At 36.0% G+C, this 23,849-nt stretch overlaps 4 protein-coding genes across 4 annotated transcripts; all 4 read left to right on the top strand.

Annotated features, from left to right (window-relative positions):
- The first annotated feature begins 4,069 nt into the window (after positions 1-4,069).
- Positions 4,070-6,166, top strand: LOC103869463 (probable cysteine protease RD21C). Its single transcript, XM_009147548.3, has 5 exons — positions 4,070-4,562; positions 4,674-4,912; positions 5,002-5,139; positions 5,303-5,737; positions 5,833-6,166. The coding sequence occupies exons 1-5, from the start codon at positions 4,115-4,117 to the stop codon at positions 5,923-5,925; spliced, it is 1,353 nt and encodes a 450-aa protein (XP_009145796.1). The 5' UTR covers positions 4,070-4,114; the 3' UTR covers positions 5,926-6,166.
- Positions 6,167-6,439: 273 nt separating this feature from the next.
- On the top strand, positions 6,440-9,547 carry LOC103869462 (probable cysteine protease RDL3). The gene is made up of 4 exons (XM_009147547.3): positions 6,440-8,273; positions 8,531-8,778; positions 8,866-9,003; positions 9,093-9,547. The coding sequence occupies exons 1-4, from the start codon at positions 7,700-7,702 to the stop codon at positions 9,390-9,392; spliced, it is 1,260 nt and encodes a 419-aa protein (XP_009145795.1). The 5' UTR covers positions 6,440-7,699; the 3' UTR covers positions 9,393-9,547.
- A 4,389-nt stretch (positions 9,548-13,936) lies between these two features.
- LOC103869460 (phosphatidylinositol 3,4,5-trisphosphate 3-phosphatase and protein-tyrosine-phosphatase PTEN2A) lies at positions 13,937-17,968 on the top strand. Its single transcript, XM_009147543.3, has 13 exons — positions 13,937-14,178; positions 14,465-14,975; positions 15,067-15,168; positions 15,293-15,349; positions 15,460-15,525; positions 15,924-16,100; positions 16,178-16,264; positions 16,367-16,431; positions 16,505-16,581; positions 16,653-16,699; positions 16,803-16,933; positions 17,022-17,091; positions 17,209-17,968. Exons 2-13 carry the CDS (start codon positions 14,562-14,564, stop codon positions 17,722-17,724), a joined length of 1,809 nt encoding a protein of 602 aa, XP_009145791.2. The 5' UTR covers positions 13,937-14,178; positions 14,465-14,561; the 3' UTR covers positions 17,725-17,968.
- A 2,074-nt stretch (positions 17,969-20,042) lies between these two features.
- LOC103869459 (probable LRR receptor-like serine/threonine-protein kinase At3g47570) lies at positions 20,043-23,758 on the top strand. Its single transcript, XM_009147542.3, has 2 exons — positions 20,043-23,159; positions 23,257-23,758. Exons 1-2 carry the CDS (start codon positions 20,489-20,491, stop codon positions 23,604-23,606), a joined length of 3,021 nt encoding a protein of 1,006 aa, XP_009145790.1. The 5' UTR covers positions 20,043-20,488; the 3' UTR covers positions 23,607-23,758.
- The last annotated feature ends 91 nt before the right edge of the window (positions 23,759-23,849 follow it).

The raw sequence follows: 23,849 nt of genomic DNA, 5'->3' as shown, positions 1-23,849 counted from the left end.
GTGTTACGGGAGTTAGAGCAAGACTGGGCGATTCTAATGGAATCAGGAAGACGCCAATATCGGATGAGGCCATCCCAGACATCCGTGGTGAGCTCAGCGGGTTTGCCACGCTCATACCCCTTCACGATCCAGTCACCCTTCCAGTTGGAGACCGTGTCCAACAAGCGAACTTTCGCCTTCGCTTCAAACTTCTTTCTCACCCTCTCAGTGATCCCCAAGGCCCAATTATATTTTTGCTGTTGGAAAAAATAATTTATAATTAGTTTTTTAGAAAAAAATATATATATAAATAATAAAAAAATTTAAAGATATATATTTAATTAATAGAACTTACAGCGTAAATTTTGAACCACGTCTTTCTGACGTAGTGGGGCGTCATTTTCCAGTTCGGATGTGCCATGGAGAAGTAACCTTTTATCGTATCGGTTACGTCCGATGCAAGACATCCGTCAATCCCCCACCTGAAAAATACAAATTTAAAATATAAATTATTTTTTAAAGTTATAAAAGAATTTAAAAAGAATAAAAAAATAATGAAACATACCATAAAGTTCCGTCCGGTCGGTCGGGGTCGATGACTGGTAAACCTTCTCTGCCTGGCAGACGGAGAATGTCCTCTACGGTGTACTGCGAGTAAGGAGCACTCGGAGGCACCATCAAATCGGGATGAATCTCGCCCGCGGGCATCGGAGGTGCCGGCATCGTAGGAGGCACAGGAGGAGGAGGAGGCATCTGGGGAGGCACGTGAAGAACCGATGGTGCACTAGAAGAAGGAGATCCAATGACTCTCTGAGTGTACTGAGTCTCGGGGACAGTCTCCTGACCCGAAGAACCGGGAGCTGAAGAAGACGACGGGTCTAAACGACTACCCGGCTCACCAAACATCTCTCTGTAATGGGCAGTAAGTCTACCTTTTCGAACCTGAGAAAAAAATTTAATTTTTTAAATTTTCGTGAACATATACTTCCCAACATTATCCACCTAATCAACACTAAATAACATAAGATCCGTAAACCTATCTAAATTCCCTATACTAACCACCTAATCTATCCTAAACTAATCAAACTAGAGAGGAATTAGAGAGACTTACCATTGCTACGAATTAGGGAGGAAGTGGAGAGGAAGTAGAGAGGAAAGACGGAGCGAGCTCGCTCGGGATATATATAAGATTACTTGTCCTCGTAAATTCCTCGTAAACTTACGAGGAATTACAGAGGCCCGCGTTTTCAGTTACGACGAAATAGCGACGAAATACAAAGGCCCGCGTTTTCGTTAACGACGTTTTTACGACGAAAAGGGTTACGTGGAATTAACGAGTTAACCAGTTACGAGGAATTAGCGAGCCTTTATTTTCTATAAATACCCACAACTTTCCTTCTCAAACCACACACACAAACTCACAAAACACACCCTATCTCAAATCACACTCCTCACCAAAATACTTTTCAAATTAGAAATATTTGAAAAAAAAAAGAAGAAAAGAAGATATTAGAATTTATGTGGGTGAGACTTAAGTCTCGCCACATATAATTCCAGTATCTTTCTTTTTTTCTTTTTTTCTAGTTTTTATACTATGAGGAAGTAGCAAGTCCCGCTTTTCACCAATTTAGAAAATTTGGAAAAAAAAAGAAGAGAAGAAGATATTTGGAACTCATGTGGTCGAGACTTACGTAAGTCTCGCCAAATGTGATTCAAGCATCTTTCTTCTCTTCTTTTTTTTAGTATTTTTAATATTTTCGTCGTAATATCGTCGTTAGTTTACGACTCTTTTACGACGATTTTGGCTTACGTGGAATTAGCGTGCCCCGCTTTTTTAATTTCGTCGTAAAGTCCTCGTGGCCTTACGAGGTGTTTACGACGAAATCATCCTACGTGGAATTAAAGAGTGCCTTCTTCGTCATTTACTTTACGTGGTATTTACGTCAATTTACCTTACGAGGTGTTTACGACGATTCTTTCCTACGTGGAATAAACGAGTTCCTCCTTCGTCATTTACTTTACGTGGCATTTACGTCAATTTACATTACGAGGTCTTTACGACGATTCTGTCCTACGTGGAATAAACGAGGATTACGTCGTACATTCGACGTCAGGTTACGAGGAATTAACGAGCAGTACCTTTAATTCCCTAAAATCCGAAACCCCAAACCCCAAAACCCATATTCCTTATCTTCTACTTCATATATTCCAAACCCCATCTTTATTTTCATTCCAAACCACAATTCCCACATTTACTTATTTATAAAACAAACTCCCACAATTTCTTATTCATAAAACAAACTCCCACATTACCTTATTCATAAAACAAACTCTCACATTACCTTATTCATAAAACAAACTACACAAAATCAAATACATCAATCGGATACATCGACATTCTCGTCATCACTAGAAATATCATCATTTTCATTAAACTCGTCTTCTACAGCTTCGTCTGTGGCATCATCGGTAAGATCTTCGTATTCGTGATTATGCGGATCAATGAGAAGGATGTCATCAACTTCTTGTTCAGGTTCCTCGACTTCATTTATCTGTTCTTCTTGCAATGGTGGTTCTTCTCCACTGATGATTCGTCCTCGAGGTGTAACTTTGATCACTGCTAACCAATTTATACCCGAATCTCTCATCCGAGGGTATGGAAGGAAGCTAACTTGGTCTGCTTGTGAAGCTAAGATGAAAGGCTCGAATTTGTTGTACCGACGTCCACCGTTGACATCAACTACACCAAATTTGTTAGACCGAACACCTCTGTTGACGACGGGGTCGAACCATTCACATTTGAAGATGACGCATTTCAGCTTCAGTATCCCTGGAAATTCGACTTCAATAATCTCCGTCAAGATCCCGTAGAAATCTGTTTCCCCTTTCACACATATTCCATAGTTACTGGTCGCCCGCTGTCTACCATACTCATATGTGTGAAAAGTGTAGCCTCGTGTGAAATACATCTGTGATGTGGTGACCTTTACAAGTGGAGATTGAATTACTTCGTGTAACCACTTAGGATAATCTGCATCGTCGTCATAATCAACCTGCAAAAATAAAGAGAACATTAAAATACAAATCATGTATGAAAAAATACGAATGACTTGCTTCTAATACGAATGAAGTTACTCAAGCTTCAATAGTCACAGACTTACCTAAGAATGGTAGTATTATTAATGTATTAGTAACCAATGGCAGTGCACATATATAAGTAACTTTTGAAAATATTTTGCTTATTTGGTAAAACAAGATTATATGAAATGAGGTTTACATAATAGAGATCTTAAGAGCTAAGACTTAGGAACGAAGAGTTCCTCGTTCTACTTTCCGGGGTTGAAATTATCAATATATGAGTTTGTAGGGTGCAAGCAACAAATAAAATAATTGAGAACGGAATATTCCATTGGCTGGTGTAACCTACAATTAATAATAAAACCATCATCGACTTCAAAATTGTATTTTTTTTTTATATTTTATGTTGATACAAAATGTGTGTACTTTATAATTTCCAAAGTGCGTGTAACACATATGACATATGGGTCATTGGGGTTAGGCTGGTAGTGGTACCTACAGAGAACGGTTAGAAGAGTCTGTAATAAACTACTCTGTGAAAGGTTCAAATTAGGTTTTCCAAAACTAAGAAACACCCTGTAAATATTAAAGCTGGAGAAGTTTGGTTATGAAAACAAACCATGTGTTAAGGTTTGATATATAAAATCTAGCATCTTGATGTAAAAATGAAACAAGTAAACTATCAGAAGAAGTAATTTATCTAAGTTTTAATTCGATATAAGCTACAGTTTAAACAATAGGTGACTTTACACAAAGTAAGCAAGAAAAGAAGGCTAACCCCATTGATTCTAATTATGAATTACCAATTCTCTCTAATCTTAACATAATATAGTATTGTATTGATAAAACGAAATTTCCTGAAACCATGTGATGTGTGACATTTTTTCTTCTCTTTTCCAGATTAAACTATATTATAGTATTATAAAAATAATGACACGTCAGAGCCAATACGGAGAACACATCTATCCCTCTCGAAGACAAAACTTTACTTCTCTATAAATACTTTCACCGCAACAGTTGCACAAATCTCATTGAAATATAACAAAAATCTAAGACAATGTCTACTCCAATCAAATTCACAACCCTAGCTCTCGTGACCCTCTCGGTGTTACTAGCTTCCTCCTCTCTCGGCGTCGTCACGGCGAAGAAGGATCATCGGAACTCTGAGGAAGTGAAGATGTTCGAGCGGTGGCTAGTGGAGAATCACAAGAACTACAATGGTCTAGGAGAGAAGGATAAACGGTTCGAAATCTTCATGGACAACGTGAAGTTCGTGCAAGAGCACAACTCTGTCCCGAACCAGAGCTACGAACTCGGGTTGACCCGGTTCGCCGATCTGACCAACGAAGAGTTTCGAGCCATTTACTTGAGGAGTAAGATGGAGAGGACCAGAGACTCGGTGAAGTCAGAGAGGTATCTACATAACGTTGGAGATAAGTTGCCTGATGAAGTTGACTGGAGAGCCAAAGGCGCCGTTGTTCCGGTCAAAGATCAAGGATCCTGTGGTATGACTTCATGATCTCTCCCTTTCTTGTTTCTTGAATTGCGTTTGCGTTTGCGATTGCCTTTTAGTCGCTGTTAATAATGAACGTAATGATTTTTTTGGGTATAAATAGGAAGTTGTTGGGCATTTTCGGCGATTGGAGCGGTTGAAGGGATAAACCAGATCAAGACAGGGGAGTTAGTGTCTCTGTCGGAGCAAGAACTTGTTGATTGTGACACAAGTTACAATAATGGATGTGGTGGTGGTCTCATGGACTATGCTTTTCAGTTCATTATTAGCAATGGTGGTATTGATACAGAGGAAGATTATCCTTATACCGCTACTGATGATAACATATGCAATACCGATAAGGTTTGATCATAGTGCTAATGTTTTTGTAGTTTATGGTTATTAAATTTTGGTAATACTCATGAGTTATGTTCGGTTTTGTCTTCTTGCAGAAGAACACTCGTGTTGTTACCATCGATGGTTATGAGGATGTTCCTGAAAACGAGAATTCATTGAAGAAAGCTCTTGCTAATCAACCTATTAGTGTTGCCATTGAAGCTGGTGGCCGAGCTTTCCAGCTTTACAAATCAGTAATATTCTAATTAAAATAATTTGTTTACAATTCATTGGAAGTGTATGCTTTGTTGTTTTTTTTTTATATATACTCTCGGCTGATCTGGTCGACTGGCTACCATACTATCTTATCCGATTTTGAAATGCCTTCCCACTAATGTTATTGTGTGTTTCCCTCAGGGAGTGTTTACAGGAACATGTGGAACAGCTTTGGACCATGGTGTGGTAGCCGTGGGATATGGAACCTCAGAAGGTCAAGACTACTGGATTATTCGTAACTCATGGGGGTCAAACTGGGGCGAAAGCGGATACATTAAGCTCGAACGTAACATTAAAGATTCGTCAGGGAAATGTGGTGTGGCAATGATGGCTTCTTACCCTACCAAATCATCAGGCTCAAACCCACCAAAACCACCACCACCTGCACCAGTTGTTTGTGACAAGTCTTACAATTGTCCAGCCAAGTCTACTTGTTGTTGTCTCTATGAGTACAAAGGAAAATGTTACAGCTGGGGATGTTGTCCGCTAGAGTCAGCAACTTGCTGCGAGGATGGTTCTAGCTGCTGCCCTCAGGCGTACCCTGTCTGTGACTTGAAGGCTGGTACTTGTAGAATGGTTAGTTTTCTTGTCCTCTCTTATGGGTTAAAAACTTTGTTTTCTTTTGTTTTTATTACTTTGACTGATTTGCTTATGAAATTTGCGTTGGACAGAAGGCAAACAGTCCGTTAAGCGTAAAAGCTTTGACCCGAGGCCCAGCGACTGCGACCACGAAGGCTACTAACGTGCTTGTGAGCAGCGCTTGAGGAGAGACGTAACGAATAAAGGGATCGTATTGTTTTCAGCTTTCCATCCCCAATGTCCAAGATTCAGTCTTTTGTCTTTTAGACACTTCAAGATTGGATCATGCACGTTAGCTTTTAATACTTTATCTTGGGTTTGATTTGAATTTTATGTAAATATTGAAAGAAGTAAGATGATATATGCTCCACAGCATTATACTCGTATCCTTTGAATAATAAAATTTGACCCTATTGAAGTTATAAACTGAATGCTATTCAGTTAGAGATACATCTTTGTGAGTTACATTTTCGTTTTATACAGTTCTAAACTTAATTAGCGTGTTAAATCTACAAAAGGACAGTGGTGATTGGTCAGATAACCAATAAAAAGCTAGTCTGATTTAATCAAGAGAAATTACTTAGAATGGCTCTAATCATTCTACTAATTACTACTTCAAGTTGTCCGTAAGTGGTGAAGATTACTGGATCATTCGTAAACTCATGGGGATCAAATTGGGGAGAAAGCGGATACGTTAAGCTCCAACGTAACATCAATGAGTCTTTTGGGAAATATGCTGTAGCTATGATGGCTTCTTACCCGACCAAGTCGGTCTCATCATTTGAATTGTTAGCTGAGGTTTGATCTGGTTTTGCTGTAAATTGTGTGTTTAAGAACTGATTAGATATTTATACTACATAATCCAGTTGTGAGGACTTTCAGATGCTTTGAGGTGGGATCTGGAACGTGAACCTCCTTTATTAAATAAGAACACATCTGAAGTTTTGTTAGTGTCTCAGCCAGGTTGTTAGCCAGCTAGAACCTTGGTAAACATGTATGCATGATTTGGAAGAAGAGTATACTTCTTTTGTGACATTAACACGTCCTTCTTCCATGTAATGCGTCTTCACGGTCTTTTCATGGTGGACATTGTTCTTGGACAAGATATAGTACTATGAAAATAGCAAAATACCATTACATGCTTGATTGCTTGGACAGTAATCTAATTCTCCCAACAGAACCTTATTAACCAAGTTTTTTGGGTGAGTATAATATTTGGGATTGGTAACCCAATACAAAATCCGTTCCAATAAGATATTCAAAATTTATGTATTGGGGTCTAAATAATTATATTTCAAAATCAGCTTCCAAATGGTGACTGCGGGTTGAGCGGTGCGGGATAAGCGGTTTAGTTGCGGTGCGGTTCTAACAGTTATAAAAATGTATAGATATATGATATATATAAAGATTTTTATTACTGTTAACTACAGGGAGGGGCGGGAAGCGGGTTACCATTCGAAGCCTCAGGGTATCTAAATCAAAATCAAAGGTATATACTTTCATATACATATATATTATAAATAATTTTTTTTAAAAAAATATCACAAAACTTGTAAAAATAGAGTAGTATCTTGAATATCTATGCTTTTAAATATTTATAAAATTACGGCATTTAAAATTAACTGTTTTCTATATTATATTTTTTAATTAATACTTATATATTTTAAAAATAAGTTATTACTCTTAAGTAATTTAATAATATATTTCAGTATTTTATCATACTGCATCGGACAAGAAGTAATCACTAATTCATGCTTTGTTCATTCCTCTTCTTTTACTAATAAGAAGAACACCATTGGCTAAGTAGGTCAGACTGAATTTTTGACATTATTTTTCTGTAACCGGTGAAACAAAACAATATAAAACTGAATTTCTCGGGAGTATCAATATTATTCACATGTGATGTGACTTTTCTTTCTGTTTTTCCATAATAGAATATACAAACAAATATAATAAAAAATGATGGCACCTACTATGAAAAGCATATCTATGATCCCTCTCGCTCTCCACTATCTATCGTCGACGACAAAAACTTCCCACGCTATAAACCCTTCGCGCAATAGTTGCAGAGATCTCAAGAAGCAAAAAGAGAAAACAATGGTTAAAACTATATCTCTCGTGATCCTCTCCGTGTTACTACTCTCCTCGTCTCTCGGCAGCGCTACAGCGACGGAGACGAAGCAGAGCCAGGAGGAAGTGCAGCGTATGTACGAGCAGTGGCTTATGGAGAATCGGAAGAACTATAACGCTCTTGGAGAGAAAGAGAGACGGTTCAATATCTTCAAAGACAACTTAAAGTTGATAGAAGCACACAACTCTGTCCCGGACCGGACTTACGAACTCGGTTTGACCCGGTTTGCGGATCTGACGGATGATGAGTTTCGAGCTATTCACTTGAGGGGAAAGATGGAAGTGACAAGTGATCCAGTGATAGGAGACAGGTATTTGTACAAAGAAGGAGATGTTTTGCCTGACAAAGTAGATTGGAGAGATGAAGGTGCAGTTGCTCCAGTCAAAGATCAAGGCGACTGTGGTATGACCGTATGAGTGATGTTCAATATATCTTAGCAGTCTTCTCTGTTTTAAGCGATTAGGGGCTCGCCTAAACGGCAAATCGGTCACAAACGAACAAATTTTCTATAATGTTTTTAAATACATTGGTTTAAAACCGGTCTAGTCGGCCCGCCTATGCACTAATCCCCTATAGAACACATAATTACCGTCTAGCAATTTTTGTAAATTGTTTTTAGCATTATATTTGATTTTGTGCGGTTGTGGTTGATAAAATAGGAGGTTGTTGGGCGTTCTCGGCGACTGGAGCGGTGGAGGGTTTAAACAAGATCAAGACAGGAGAATTAGTATCTTTGTCGGAACAAGAACTCATGGATTGCGACAGAGAGGGGGATTCCGGAAACTTTGGATGTTTAGGAGGTAGCGCAGCCAACGCTTTCGAATTCATCATCGAAAACGGTGGTATTGTAACGGATAAAGTTTACCCTTATACTGAAAATGATACTGCCGCATGCAAGGCCATTGAGGTTTGTATAATTAACGACCATTTTTGTTTGTTGAAGTTCTGGTTATGGTTTCAATTTGGTAACTTATCTCTTGTTTCCATGCTGTAGATGGTTACCACTCGATATGTTACAATTGATAGTTATGAGGATGCTCCTCATAACGATGAGATGTCTTTGAAGAAAGCTGTGGCTCATCAACCTATTAGTGTTATGGTTGAAGCAGAAAACATGAAACTCTACAAATCTGTAATTCTTCTTATTCACATTTACACCAAAAAAGATTGATTTCTTTTAAAACCCAATACTAATAAGTTGTGTTTATTTTTCTCATCTAGGGTGTGTTTACAGGACCATGTGATCATTGGTATGGAAACCACAATGTGGTAGTCGTGGGGTATGGAACGACAGAAAGAGGTGAAGACTACTGGATTATTCGTAACTCATGGGGAGCAAACTGGGGTGAAAGTGGATACCTTAAGCTCCAGCGTAACTTCCATAATTCAACAGGGAACTGTGGAGTCGCAATACGGCCTGTATACCCACTCAAGTCCAACTCGTCATTTGGTTTGTTGTTGTCTCCAAGTATGTTTAAATTGGGGGTTTTATTTGTTTTAATTGGTTGGGCCTTGTTGTGAGATAGACTTTGCCAAAGCTCTATCCAAAAGCTGGGTGTTTGTGTTGTTTGTTATCTTTAATTTAGTTCAATCCTCTCATCGAGGGTTTTTGAGAATTATCTTTCATGTTCTTCCATTGTTCAGAATTAATTAAAAAGAGAGAGACGTTTTCCTTCCTTGTTTTATTTGATTAAGTTCATCAAAATAAGAAAATATATAGCAAGGGCTGGAATTGCGGTAAAGCTTAGGGGTGGACACTTTACCCGATATTAGGTGTTTTGCCCGCGATACGGAATTAAACATTTTCATAAATTTTTGAAAAGTTATTTGTACACTATATTCATTATACTAAAATAAATATTAAAATAACTCAATATTCTATTTTTAATTATATAATTAAAAAAATAATTTTATTATTTTATTAATATTTAATTATATAATTTATGTTTTTTTAACTTTTTACTAAAAGACTTTTTCAAATAACAATAATATATATATATATATATATATATAGAAAATATATATTTTTAATGATATTTTTAGATTTTGGATAATTCAATATTCTATTTTTAAATATATAATTAAGAATTTTATTTGATTAATATTTAGTTATATAATTTATGTTTTTAAATTTTCACAAAAGATTTTTTTAGATAACAATACAATATATATATAAATTATCTTTTTTTTTAAATTATATTTTCAGATTTTGAATAATTCTTACTATTATTAATTTTAATCAATTATCTAATTAAATAAATTAAAATTTCGTTTTTAAAAGAGTTTTTCAGATAACAATACAATATATATATAAATTATCTATTTTTAAATTATATTTTTAGATTTTGGTTAATTCTTACTATTATTAATTTTAATCAATTATCTAATCAAATAAATTAAAATTTTGTTTTTATTTTTTAATTTATTTATACATTTTATTCATTAAGGGTATAAACGATAACAATAATATATATATATATATATATAAAATATATATTTTTAATGATATTTTTAGATTTTGGATAATTCAATATTCTATTTTTAATTATATAATTAAGAATTTTATTTGATTAATATTTAGTTATATAATTTATGTTTTTAAATTTTCACAAAATATTTTTTCAGATAACAATACAATATATATAGAAATTATCTTTTTTTAATTATATTTTCAGATTTTGAATAATTCTTACTATTATTAATTTTAATCAATTATCTAATTAAATAAATTAAAATTTCGTTTTTAAATTTCCACTAAAAGACTTTTTCAGATAACAATACAATATATATATAAATTATCTATTTTAAATTATATTTTTAGATTTTGGTTAATTCTTACTATTATTAATTTTAATCAATTATCTAATCAAATAAATTAAAATTTCGTTTTTATTTTTTAATTTATTTATACATTTTATTCATTAAGGGTATAAACGATAACAATAATAAATATATATATATATATATATATAAATATATATTTTTAATGATATTTTTAGATTTTGAATAATTCAATATTCTATTTTTAATTATATAATTAAGAATTTTATTTGATTAATATTTAGTTATATAATTTATGTTTTTAAATTTTCACAAAATATTTTTTTCAGATAACAATACAATATATATAGAAATTATCTTTTTTTAAATTATATTTTCAGATTTTGAATAATTCTTACTATTATTAATTTTAATCAATTATCTAATTAAATAAATTAAAATTTCGTTTTTAAATTTCCACTAAAAGACTTTTTCAGATAACAATACAATATATATAAATTATCTATTTTTTAAATTATATTTTCAGATTTTGGATAATTCTTACTATTATTAATTTTAATCAATTATCTAATCAAATAAATTAAAATTTCGTTTTTATTTTTTAATTTATTTATACATTTGATTCATTAAGGGTATAAACGATATTAACCACTCTAACTTTTAACGTGAGAGCTCCGTTGCAAAAAATTACTTCACAAATAATAGTATAGATTCGAAGTGGCATCCGAACCCGATCAAAAAATTTGAACCGAAATCCGAATCAAAGTAGCAGAATATCCGAATGGGTATTGATTTAGGAGAGATTAGATATCTGAACCCGAACGGGTAATATCTGAACTCGAGTAGATATCCGAAAATAACCAAACATATGTATACTTAATCTTATATTCTAGTTTACATCTCTCATTTTTTATAAAATATTTTATATTGATACTACACATTTTTTAAATTCATATGATATACATACAATTGCAGAGAAAATGATTTGCTGCTCATTTAAAATGCATGTCAAATTTTTTATTTCAAGAATTAACAAAAAGTTACATCCAAAATTTAAAAACAATAACCAAATTAATGTTTTTTTAGTTTCAAAATGTTATGTCCAAATCTATTAACCATTCAGTCTATTAAAAATTAGTTAAGTGAAAGTTATATTTTTAAATACAAAAAATTTGAGAAATGAAAATTTAATTTTGTTTTTTCAAAATCTAAATATCTGAATCCGATCTGAAAAAACCGAACCCGAACTAAAAATATCTGAACCTAACTCGAAGTACAGAAATACCCGAACGGGTTCTACACCTCTATACCGAAATATCCGAAAATTTAAAATACCCGGTACGAACCCAAACGGATACTCGAACGCCCACTCCTAGTAAAGCTCAATGACACTCGTGAAACATAAAGCAAGGACTGGCATTGAGGTGATTAAAGCTCGTGAAGCACCCACTTTTATTTTTATGCTTTACACAACCGTATAATGCTCAAGAATTTGATAAAGCTATCACTCGTTATGCTGCTATCACTCGTTATGCTGTGCCAAGTAATATCAAACAACGCTCCACTAATGATAGTATAAGCTTGTCACTCCAGCTAGCTAGTAGCAATTTTAGGAGGTTCAGTGGGAAATCTATAGTTTTCATCACAAAAAAAATGATGAAAAATTATCTGGGATAACCTTTTTAGTTTATCTTCACAAAATAATTTTCAATGAAGAAAATGACCAATGTAAATTTTATCTATATTTTTACCCTATGATTAATTAATCTAGACTTATATATGGTTTAGACTTAAGGAATAAAGTTTTAGAGATAGAGTATCAAATTTGTGGCCGCCGCTGCTCGACTCCGGTGGCTCCTATAGCACTGGAGTCGAGTTTTTTGCACTTTAATTTCTTAGATCTGTGTGTTTTGCTTTTGTCTTGTCTCTGGTTTTCGTTCGATTTGAAAAGGGCTAGGAATCCGTCGTGAAGGTGAACAGAGGAGTGTGGAGAGTGATTTTTTGGCCAGGGGTTATGGGTTCTCGGATCTGACGGTCTATGTGCTTCATGGTTTTCCTCTCTCTTTATATTGGGGGTTCTTTCAGATCTGTTTCTATACTTCTGGTCCTGTTCTTCAGTCGTGGACACGACTCTCTCAGCTCTGGATGTTTCTCTTTATTGGCACTCTTAGCTTTGGGTTAATGATAGTTAGTCGTCTTGTGTGGTTGGGGTTGTGGCTTGTCTTCCTTTGAAGTTTAGTGGTGTGGAAGTGCCTTCTCAACGGGTTACGATATGGGGAGGCTATATGTTCCGGACTTGGTGTCTTTAAGCCGCTCTTCCTTCTTTGGTCGTAGCTTTTGATCAGGTGTGCTCCAGCTTCTCTTCGTTCTCGTGAGTCGTTGGTAATCTGTGTTTGTCAAGGTCTTTTTGTTGGGTTCGTCTCTTGGATGGCAATCTGTTGTGTAGGCATCTACTTGCTTCCTCTGCATGGTGTGAGGTATCAGGACGAAGCAATGGGTTCGATCTTCGGCTCTTCTCTTGCGAGGACGTGACCACTCTCTTGCTTTGTAGATGGTTGAGTTTGGGTACACGAGGGTCCGCGTGCAAGAGCTGCTGATCCTTTTAGACGTTTTCCCCACTTGGAGTTTCAAGGTTCAACCTTGTGCCTTTCCTCTCTTGGGTTGTCCGTGGTCTTATTGCAGACGCGGTAGTGGTTGTTATTGGCTCCATTTGCGCCTCGGTTGTTGATTGTTTCCGCCGGTGTTGTTTCTCGTGAGGCTGTGGTTGTGACCTGTGATGGATTGTGGTCTTCTCAAGTCTCTGTTTCTGAGTTCAACTCGTGCGTCTTCAGGTTCTTGGTCATGATTGGCGACCTGGTGCTGTTATGGTATTCGGTTTGAGTTCCCTTGATCATTAAGTATTTCAAGTCATAATCCTTTGTTTGTAGTAGTCTCTAGAGTAATGGTTTTATTTATGTTTTTTTAACTTGGGTCTCTGGGATGTTCGATTTGTGAACTCTCGGCTTTGGTCTTCGGAAGAGTTGCGACTCTTGTCGACTGTTGGCTTGTAATGATGGTACTTCCGTTTAAGTTGAATGAAATTCAAAGATGACAAAAAAAAAAGAGTATCAAATTTAAAAAAATTAAAATTAAAATTAAAAATTTTAAAATAAAAAGAGACTATTTTCGTATTTTTTTCTTGATTTTTTTTTTGTGACAAATTTTTTAAAAAAAAAGATATTTGAGCGAACTGCCAAAAAAATGATCCATCGATGTATGAATAGAACTTATAATTAAATATATAAAGTCGAGAAATATACGTTAGATCCAAAAGGTCTCCAGAACTAACGGTTGTGATTAATTGTTGTCTGTTGACCGGAACTCGCACGTGACATTGGATCTCCAATCCAAAACTGTTTTCCCCCAATCTATCTATCAATCATCTCTCCATCGAGCCCTAGCCTCCTCCTCCACCTCGCGCGCGTCAAATTTTGTCAACTTCATCCCCGGAGCTTCTTCTTTTTGGATTCGGTTCTCGATCTATGAGGTTCTTCCTTGCTCCTATTGCTTTTGTATGTTTTGAATGATTCCGTCATTTTTTTTTTTTGAGATATGATTCTATTTTGGTGATCTGATTGCTTGCGATATTTAATTTTTGGTTGCTAAGTTAATATTCAGAGCAAATGATTATAATTAGTTCCGTGAAAAATCAGATTCAATTCTCTACATTTTATCTTGATTTTGATGTTAAAAGTCTCAATATTCCTGACTTTTTAGATTAAATTTTATGAAATTATCTCACTCATTGTGTTTTTTGTATGTGATGTATGCAGAAAGAGGATTTGCAATATCGATTATTCACATTTTGGATTCTAGGATCAACCTTTAGTGTGTTCCTTTTGAGACCTTCTTTGGAGAAGATTGAAAACAATGTCATCTGAATCACAGAATCTCCCTGCTACGGTCACACCAGATGCTCACCCTCCTCCTGTTGCTGTAGAAGCTGGAAATGATGATTCACCTAAAGGAGTAGCGTCAAAGCTATCTGCCTCTGGGATCTCAACGTGGGCCAAAAGCTTGAAGGTTCCCCAGCCCTTTGCTTCCACCTCTGATGTTGATAACTCTGAAAAGTCCGCCTTTGCGAAATTTACAAGCGGGTTGGGGCTTCGTTTGTCTCCCAAATCTCCTCAACCAGATGAGACCACGGACGGAGCTTCATCTTCTGCACAGCCCGGTTTGTTTGGGGCGATTACTAAAGGTTTGGTTGATACGTCAAAGAACGCTGTCAAGGCAGTTCAGGTCAAGGCTCGTCATGCTGTGTCCCAGAACAAAAGAAGATACCAGGTAGAGTTGACTTATATCCCCAGTTACTTCCATGCTAGATATCTTCCTTATCTGAAATTTAGATGTTTATTTTGCTCTACTTGTGGTGCAGGAAGGAGGGTTTGATTTGGATCTGACTTACATAACAGAGAACATTATTGCAATGGGGTTTCCTGCTGGTGATATGAGTTCTGGCTTTTTTGGATATGTCGAGGTAAGAGGAGTCAATTTGTATGCTTGTAATCCTTTCCCCTGGATTTGCTCTATTTTAGTTTTTGCTGCCAGATTTTAGTTGAAGTTAATATGGTCGTCTATGTTTGTTCAAAATATCGATGCAGGGTTTCTACCGCAACCAGATGGAAGAAGTTATTAACTTTCTTGAAACTCAGCACAAGGTAGTATCACTATTTTGCTTTCAAAATTTAGCATTTCGATACTCGATGTGTCTCTAAGAATTTGTAAGTGTAAGTCAAGGTGCTTTCTTTTAATTTCTTTCTTCTTGTAGGGAAAATACAAGGTTTATAATCTTTGTTCAGAGAGGTTGTATGATGTATCACTATTTGAAGGGAAGGTATGTATATATCTTTTTTTTTTGCCTCTTTTCCTTGCATTTGACCATCGTATGATTTCTTTGAGTACTAGAACCTTAGTCAAAACTTAGGAAAATAGCTCCATAGATCACCCATTGCACTGTTTCAAGTTACTTAACTCCGAGGTACTTATGGAACAGTTAGATCAAAAATGGTTCTGTTTAAGATTGTGACAAGTATCTTACCTAGACTATTGGACGTTATCATGTTAGTACCCGCTGCAATGAAGTGGCTCAATTTTCTGTTCCAAATGATTTATGTTTCTAGGTTCAAAGCTATATTCAAATTATGCAGGCACAATAGTAAACTAGTTGCCCTGCTTCTTTTGCCAGTTTATTGTCCCTAAACATCTTTTCTGCACTTCTATTTTTGCTTCCAGGTGGCCAGTTTCCCATTTGATGATCACAATTGCCCGCCAATCCATTTGATTACCTCATTTTGCCAAAGTGCATATTCGTGGTTGAAGGAGGACATAGAGAATGTTGTGGTTGTTCACTGTAAGGCGGGAATGGCCAGGACAGGGCTTATGATATGTAGTCTTCTTCTGTATCTGAAGGTTAAACATTTATCAAAACATTGTGAAAAAACATTGTCAAACACAGGGAAACCAATCATGTTCCTTCTCTTTAATAGTTTTTTCCAACTGCGGAAGAGTGCATGGACTTCTACAATCAGAAACGATGTGTGGATGGAAAAGGGCTTGTGCTACCTAGCCAAATTGTAAGCCTAGTTGTGCTATTTATATAATTAAACCGCCTATATTAAAACGTTACTTGCTCTTCCTCTGACTAGTGAGTCTGTTTAATCATTATTATTTTGTAGAGATATGTGAAATACTTTGAACGAATATTGACCTACTTCAACGGGGAAAATCAACCAGGCCGCAAGTAAGCTGCTTATTTATATACCTTAATGTAGCATACAGTTGGTTGTTGACATCTTGCAATTCCTTTTATTTAGGTGTATGCTTAGGGGATTCCGGCTCCACAGGTGTCCCTATTGGATCAGGCCATCCATCACCATTTCAGATCACAATGGTGTGTTGGTCGATCATTGTTCATTGACAAGTATCATGCTAAGCTAATGTCTGCTTCTAACTTATATGCAGGTGTTCTCTTTACCACGAAAAAACATCTTCGGACCAAGGATTTATCGGTAAGCCACTGTTATTACTTCATTGCGAGATCCGTTTTTTTGTTGAAGAAGCCTTTGTGAATTTGCACTGTATAATCATTTAGGAATTTTCACGCTTTTGCAGCCAGAAGACTTTTGGTTCAGTGCGCCAAAGAAAGGGGTTATGGTCTTTGCCTTACCCGGAGAGCCTGGTCTAACAGAATTGGCTGGGGACTTCAAAATCCATTTCCACGACCGCCAAGGAGACTTTTACTGGTTAGGAAGCTCGCACCTTGTTATCCAAATCCAAATAATATTCCTTTCAATGTCACTCACGAATCTTTTCTTTTTTTCTTCTTCTCAGCTGGTTAAACACGACAATGATGGAAAACAGAGTGATCCTAAAAACCAGTGAGCTTGACGGGTTTGACAAGGTAATATACTTTAATGTTTGACTTTGTGTTTTAAGTCTAGGTTGAGCTCCTGCTCCATCAGTTCTTGGATTTGAAATGATATATATTCATTTGTGTTTGATCTTTGTTCCAATACAGAGGAAGCTACCTTCGCCTGGGTTTATGGTCGAAGTTGTTCTTGCTGATATTGACTCAACAATCCCTCCAAAACCAAGTTCTGAACCAGCATCCAAGGCACCTGAAGAAACTTCAGCAGCTAATTCTTCCCCTGCAGAGGGTGTTACACCTGTTCCAGCACCTAAGAAAGAAACACAGAACCCTGATAAGGACGATGTCTTCTCTGACAACGAAGCAGACTCAACTGGTCCAAACAAAACCACATCATCTGTTTCTTCTCAAACCCCAGAAGCCAAACAGAGCTCAGATGAAACCTCTGGTCTGGCTCGTGCGACTGAGAAAGTGTCTATTTCTGGAAACAAGGGGTCATCATCATCACAGCCGGTGCAAGGAACGGTTAGCAAGGCTGAAGCGACAGAGAAACCCACAGGGTCAGGGGTCAACGTGCCAAGCTCAGAGAGTAGTGAGTTCAAGGTTATGGCAGCTGATGCATCTGTGTTCTCTTTTGGAGATGAAGATGAGTTTGATAGCGATTGAAGAATGATGATTTAAAAGAAGGAAGATGTGTACATAAGAAAAAAACAAGGGAGTGTTTAAATCAATGAGATGAATCCATTCATTGTGGTGTGGTTTCTTGTTGTTGATGTTGGATTTTACTGTTGTGTTTTTTTTTCCTTCTTTTCTTGAATGTTACTACACCAAATTATACGTTGGTTGCTTACATCTTTAATTTGTATTCCGACTTTTTATTATTTGGAATCATAAAACAATTCATGGTCTATTTATAGTTTCACAGTCTTTGGCTTCGATAAAGTAGATGTTTCTTGCTGTGTATTGCAAGATTGATCTGGAGGCGACATTGATGAAATATAAAATGGGAATACAAGTGGCCAATATGATTCTCATTCTATAAAAGAGAGTACAAAACTCATTTTTGTATATGTTAAAATACCTAACACAGACAAAGAAACCAAGGTTGAAAAAAAAACAAGTTATTCAATTGTAATTGGAAACAAGAGAAGTCTTCCGTTTTATGAGTGAAAATAATTTGATTATGCATGTTTTCCATCTTTACGGGAGTATCACGTTATTATGAAGCGAGTCAGTGGTCGGCATGCTACCTTTACGTGGTAGCACATTTTGTTGGATGCAAAACAATAATAATATAAAAATATTTTAAAACTCAGATAATCCAAAAGATGATGTATTTTTTTTTACTTGGCAATTATCTAATTTTATTTTACAACATTTTGTTTTCATCATGATCATATTTTTCAATTTTCTCAAATCGTTTAGTTATTAAAACGCAAAAAGAAGAGAATACTATAAATTCACAATTCATTCAGTTCAAGAATAGTAAAAATTACATTTTTCCTTTCTCCATGATATTATTGTTACAGAAAAAACCGTGTTACAAATTTATTAACTAGTTATAATATTATCGTTATCACTTACCATATTGTATAGTAGTATAGTAGTAGTACAGTTTAGAGCAAAGAAACGTCCATCTCTTGCAGACCACTTGCACAACTCAGGGAGCTCCAGTTTGCTACGGCCACCGTTGCTACCTCTGTTACCGGTGAACCTTGCTCGGCTGGGCAGTCAGGTGCAAAAGTCCGGTGGTTTGGAATTCCCTGTCACCACCCACCACAGGCATGTGTATTCCGATGATCCGATCTTGACTCGGCTTACGTATTAGATCTATACGTTTGTCCCAAAACACCATCAACGTTGTCGCTAAGGTCTTGGAACTTGAAGCCTAAGTCGAGATGAGCGAGACAGTCGTCTTCCGTTGTAACCATGAATTCTCGAATCTTCCATCGTTATTTGCACCACTCAACTCAAGCATGCCCTCTACTTCAAGCTGAATACAAATTTTTATATCTAGCCCAAAAAGCCTACCCTTTTGTTCAAGATCGAAAAAGTGATTTCTTTTGCCATCTCAGATATTTGAATTTGACTGTAATTTATGCGGTTATTATAATTGGATTTGCTGAAGACTGTGTAGAAGCTAGTTGGTGTATGTTGAAACTTGAAATCACAGATATGTCATGGCTACTCCTAATACATGTGATTAATATTTGTATCAGTACAGTGATAGCCAGCACTTCTGTTGTTACTTCTGTTTGTTGCTTCTCTGCACCCTGATGAATGTTGTGTTACTATTTATGTTTCCCCGTTTAGTTCCCACTTTTATTTGGACTTCTCACCAGTCATAATGCAATCAATGTTCTTATTTTCCAGTCATGTATGATATATCTATTTACTTTACTGCAAAATATGAGGAAGACCAAAAACATTTTGACCAAAAACGAATGAGAAAAAGACTAGGATAGCACTAAACCAAGTTTTTGTTCCTAAAATAGCATTCAAGGTTCAAAGTCACAAAAATAGGTTTTATTAAAGAGGTAAATATACACTTATACCCCTTGGGTTAATTAATCCAAACCTTAGGGTTTAGAGTTAAGGGTGGAGTTTTGGAATTAAGGTTTAAAATTTTATAAAAAATAAATACTAAAATAAAAAATAAAAATTTTAAAAACAGTTTCAAAAAGTATTTTTAAATTATAAAAAGAAAATTTGAAAAAAAAAAAATTTCAAAAAAAATATTATAAAATTTTCAAATCTGAAAACATATAATCTGAAACTATAAAAAAAATTTCTTTTTTTCATTTTTATTTTATTTATTTTTATTTATTTTTGTTTGTTTATTTAATTTTAAACTAAGGGTATTAAGGATATTTTACCCTTTAATGAATGTCATTTTTGTGACTTTCTCCATCTAGTGCTATTTTTGAGACATAAACTTCAAAAGGTGCTATTATCGACAATTGCCCAAAACTAATTATTTGTGTTATTTTTTTAAGTGACGAGCATGGAACTGTTTCTTTTGGTTGCTCGTATGCTACCTTTGCTTCAAATTACTGATGTAACTGATAAGCAAAGATTGCTCGAGTACAAGTCTCTGAAGACAAAAGATTTGTCTTGTAGTCATAGAGTAACTTGCACTATCTTCTTGTAAATAAACCGTTAGGGAAAAATACACCAAGAACTTGTTTTTGGAAAATAATAAGACACGATCTAGTGGGATACTTGACTCCGAGGACAAGGAGGTTGACGACAAGTACGCGAGAATTTTAAAAAGTCTTGCAGTTTTCTATATGTGGTTGTGAGCCAATGAATATCTTCAGCGTTGCATAGCAACAACAATAAGATAAATACATTATGCATTTGCTTCGTGTCATATATTATTCACTATCCTGCACGAAGAGCTTTTAACCAAAAAGAGAGAGAGAGAAGAATGAGATTGTTTCTTTTATTTTCTTTCAGTGCTCTCATGTTAAATGAAGCATACGGTTTTACCGATGAACCTGATAGGAAAGCATTGCTCGACTTCAAATCTCAAGTTTCTGAAGAGAATCAAGATGCATTATCCTCGTGGAATAACTCATCCCCTCTCTGTAATTGGAAAGGGGTTACATGCGGCCTCAAAAACAAGAGAGTAACCCGTTTGAACCTTGGAGGATGCCAGTTAAGGGGAATGATATCACCATCTATTGGTAATATTTCCTTTCTCATATCACTTAATCTCTCTGATAACTCTATTGGTGGAACCATCCCTTACGAGGTGGGAAACTTGTTTAGACTTAAGTATTTGAATATAAGCTTTAATTTTCTCGAAGGAGAAATTCCAGACAATCTATTTAACTGCTCTAGATTGTTGGACCTTGATTTATGGCATAATCATCTTGGAGGAGGTGTTCCTTCAGAACTAGAATCATTGGAGAAGCTTGAAACTTTAGATTTTGGTGCAAACAACCTCAGAGGGAAGTTACCTGCATCTCTAGGAAACTTGACATCACTCGCGCGAGTTAGTTTTTCAAAGAACAATTTAGAAGGAAGAATTCCTGATGATCTAGCTAGATTGACTCAATTGGTGCATCTTGGATTAGGAGAGAACAAATTCTCAGGCGGTTTTCCTCCTTCCATCTACAACTTTTCCTCGCTTGAGTACTTGAACATGTTTGGTAATGTTTTTTCGGGTAGCCTAAAGCCTGATTTTGGTAATCTACTACCAAAACTTCGACTTTTAGAGATGGGAACTAATAGTTTCACAGGGCCTATCCCAACAACACTTTCAAATATTTCAAATCTTCAAGAGTTTTCAATCGAGCAAAACAAAATGATAGGAAGTATTTCTTCTAGCTTTGGAAAACTAAAGAATTTGAAAACACTAAGACTTCACAATAATTCTTTGGGAAGTTACTCCTCTGGAGATCTTGAATTTCTTAAGGCTTTGAGTAATTGTACCCAACTTCAGACATTACTTGTTAATAGAAATAGGCTTGGAGGTGTCTTGCCTACCTCTATAACGAACCTGTCCACCAACCTCTGGAAATTAGACCTTGGAACAAATTTCATCTTTGGAACCATTCCTTATGGCATTGGGAATCTCGTAAGCCTACAAAAACTTGTGCTGCGCGAAAACTTGTTGACCGGACCACTGCCAAGTTCCATTGGAAAGCTTTCTAGATTGGTGTTCTTAAACCTCACGTCAAATAGAATGTCTGGAGAGATACCTTCTTCAATAGGCAACATCACCTGGTTAGAAAAACTCAATTTGTCTAACAATAGTTTTGAAGGAACTATTCCTCCCAGTCTTGGTCAGTGCAAATACATATTATATTTCCGTATTGGGTCTAATAAGTTGAACGGGACAATACCTCAGGAGATTATGCAAATTCAGTCCCTTGTTTACCTCGACTTGTCAAATAATTCCTTGACAGGCTCTCTTCCCGAGTATATTAAACCACTAGAACGTCTTTGCACACTGTCTGTTGCACATAATAAATTATATGGGCATCTCCCTCAAGTCTTGGGAAATTGTCTCTCATTGGAGAATCTTTATCTACAAGGTAATTTTTTTTATGGTGATATTCCAAATATAAAAGGGTTGATGGGTGCTAAAATACTTGATTTCTCGAACAATGATTTCTCTGGAAGTATACCTGGATATTTTGGAAACTTTTCCTTGTTGGAGTATCTAAATCTATCCATTAACAACTTCGAGGGAGAGGTGCCAACAGAAGGAAAATTTAGGAATGCTACTGTTGTTTTAGTATTTGGAAACAAATATCTCTGTGGAGGTATCAAGGAACTGAAACTAAATCAATGTATCGTGCAAGCACAACCAAGCCATTCATCTGGTTCGAAGAAAGTGACCATTGAGTTAAGCATAGGCATAGCTTTGCTTTTGATTGTGCTCGTCATGGCGTATATTTCTTTATGTTGGTTCAGAAAAATAAAGAATAACCAGCTGAGCAGTAATTCAACATCTTCTTCCACACGAGAGGTTGTCCATGAAAAGATAAGTTATGCATATCTAAGAAATGCGACAGATGGCTTCTCTTCCAGCAATTTGATTGGATCAGGTAGTTTTGGTACGGTGTTTAAGGCATTTCTTCCAACAGAGAACAAGGTCGTTGCAGTGAAAGTTCTAAACCTTCAGAGACGTGGAGCTATGAAGAGCTTTCTGACAGAATGTGAAGCTCTCAAGGACATAAGGCATCGTAATCTCGTGAAACTATTGACGGCTTGTTCGAGTACTGATCTTCAAGGAAACGATTTCAGAGCTCTTATCTATGAGTTAATGCCGAACGGAAGCCTAGATATGTGGCTGCATCCAGAGGAAGTGGAAGAGATTCGTAGACCCTCAAGAACCTTGACCCTCTTTGAAAGGCTCAACATTGCCGTAGATGTTATTTCTGTTTTAGAATATCTTCATGTTTATTGCCATGAACCTATAGCTCATTGCGATCTCAAGCCGAGCAACGTCCTCCTAGACAAAGACCTGACTGGCCATGTTAGCGACTTTGGCATTGCTCGGCTGCTCATGAAACTTGATCAGGAGTCTTTTTTCAACCATCTAAGCTCGGCCGGCGTCAGAGGAACCATCGGCTATGCCCCACCAGGTAAAACTCTATCACACATCAGTACTGTTTGAGTGAAGAAAATGATTGTACTCTCTCTTTTTTAATTATACTCTTGTTTCTGTGAATTATGGGGAAGAATATGGAATGGGAGGACAACCATCAATATATGGTGATGTGTATAGCTTCGGTGTTCTTCTTTTGGAAATGTTCACTGGAAAACGACCAACAAATGATTTATTTGGGGGAAACGTTACCCTAAACAGCTACATCAAGTTGGCGTTGCCAGAGAGGGTGTTGGACATTGCAGACAATTCTATTCTTAATAGCGGTCTCAGAGCTGGTTTCCCTCTTGATGAGTGCTTGATAATGGTTTTTAAGGTGGGACTTAGGTGTTGTGAAGAATCTCCGAAGAACCGTTTGGCAACCAGTGAAGCCAGAAAGGAGTTAATCTTAATTAGAGAGAGGTTCTTTATAGGCAGACGTTGATGTGTTTTAATCAATGAGATAATGAAATCCATTCATTGTGTTGTGGTTTCTTGTTGTTGATCTTGGATTTTTACGGTATGTTTTCTTTTCCTTCTTTTCTTGAATATTACTGTACATAATTATACGTTGGTTGCGTACGTCTTTAATTTGTATCCCGACTTTAAAACACTTCATGGTTTATTTATAGTTTCAGTCTGTCTTTGATAAAGTAGTAGATGTTTCCGGTTGTGTATTGGAAGAGAG

Source organism: Brassica rapa, chromosome A05, assembly GCF_000309985.2.
Source record: "Brassica rapa cultivar Chiifu-401-42 chromosome A05, CAAS_Brap_v3.01, whole genome shotgun sequence".
Lineage (NCBI taxonomy): Eukaryota > Viridiplantae > Streptophyta > Magnoliopsida > Brassicales > Brassicaceae > Brassica > Brassica rapa.
Note: the sequence above shows the minus strand (reverse complement) of the source record. Positions and strands in the feature narration are given on the sequence as shown.

Coding starts and splice junctions, on each gene's coding strand:
- LOC103869463 (XM_009147548.3), top strand. CDS start 4,115: ATGTCTACTCCAATCAAATTCACAACCCTAGCTCTCGTGACCCTCTCG. Junction 4,913..5,001: donor ACATATGCAATACCGATAAG/GTTTGATCATAG, acceptor GTCTTCTTGCAG/AAGAACACTCGTGTTGTTAC. Junction 5,738..5,832: donor AGGCTGGTACTTGTAGAATG/GTTAGTTTTCTT, acceptor TGCGTTGGACAG/AAGGCAAACAGTCCGTTAAG.
- LOC103869462 (XM_009147547.3), top strand. CDS start 7,700: ATGATGGCACCTACTATGAAAAGCATATCTATGATCCCTCTCGCTCTC. Junction 8,779..8,865: donor CCGCATGCAAGGCCATTGAG/GTTTGTATAATT, acceptor TCCATGCTGTAG/ATGGTTACCACTCGATATGT. Junction 9,004..9,092: donor ACATGAAACTCTACAAATCT/GTAATTCTTCTT, acceptor TTTCTCATCTAG/GGTGTGTTTACAGGACCATG.
- LOC103869460 (XM_009147543.3), top strand. CDS start 14,562: ATGTCATCTGAATCACAGAATCTCCCTGCTACGGTCACACCAGATGCT. Junction 15,169..15,292: donor GCTTTTTTGGATATGTCGAG/GTAAGAGGAGTC, acceptor ATATCGATGCAG/GGTTTCTACCGCAACCAGAT. Junction 16,432..16,504: donor GAAAATCAACCAGGCCGCAA/GTAAGCTGCTTA, acceptor CCTTTTATTTAG/GTGTATGCTTAGGGGATTCC.
- LOC103869459 (XM_009147542.3), top strand. CDS start 20,489: ATGAGATTGTTTCTTTTATTTTCTTTCAGTGCTCTCATGTTAAATGAA. Junction 23,160..23,256: donor CATCGGCTATGCCCCACCAG/GTAAAACTCTAT, acceptor ATTATGGGGAAG/AATATGGAATGGGAGGACAA.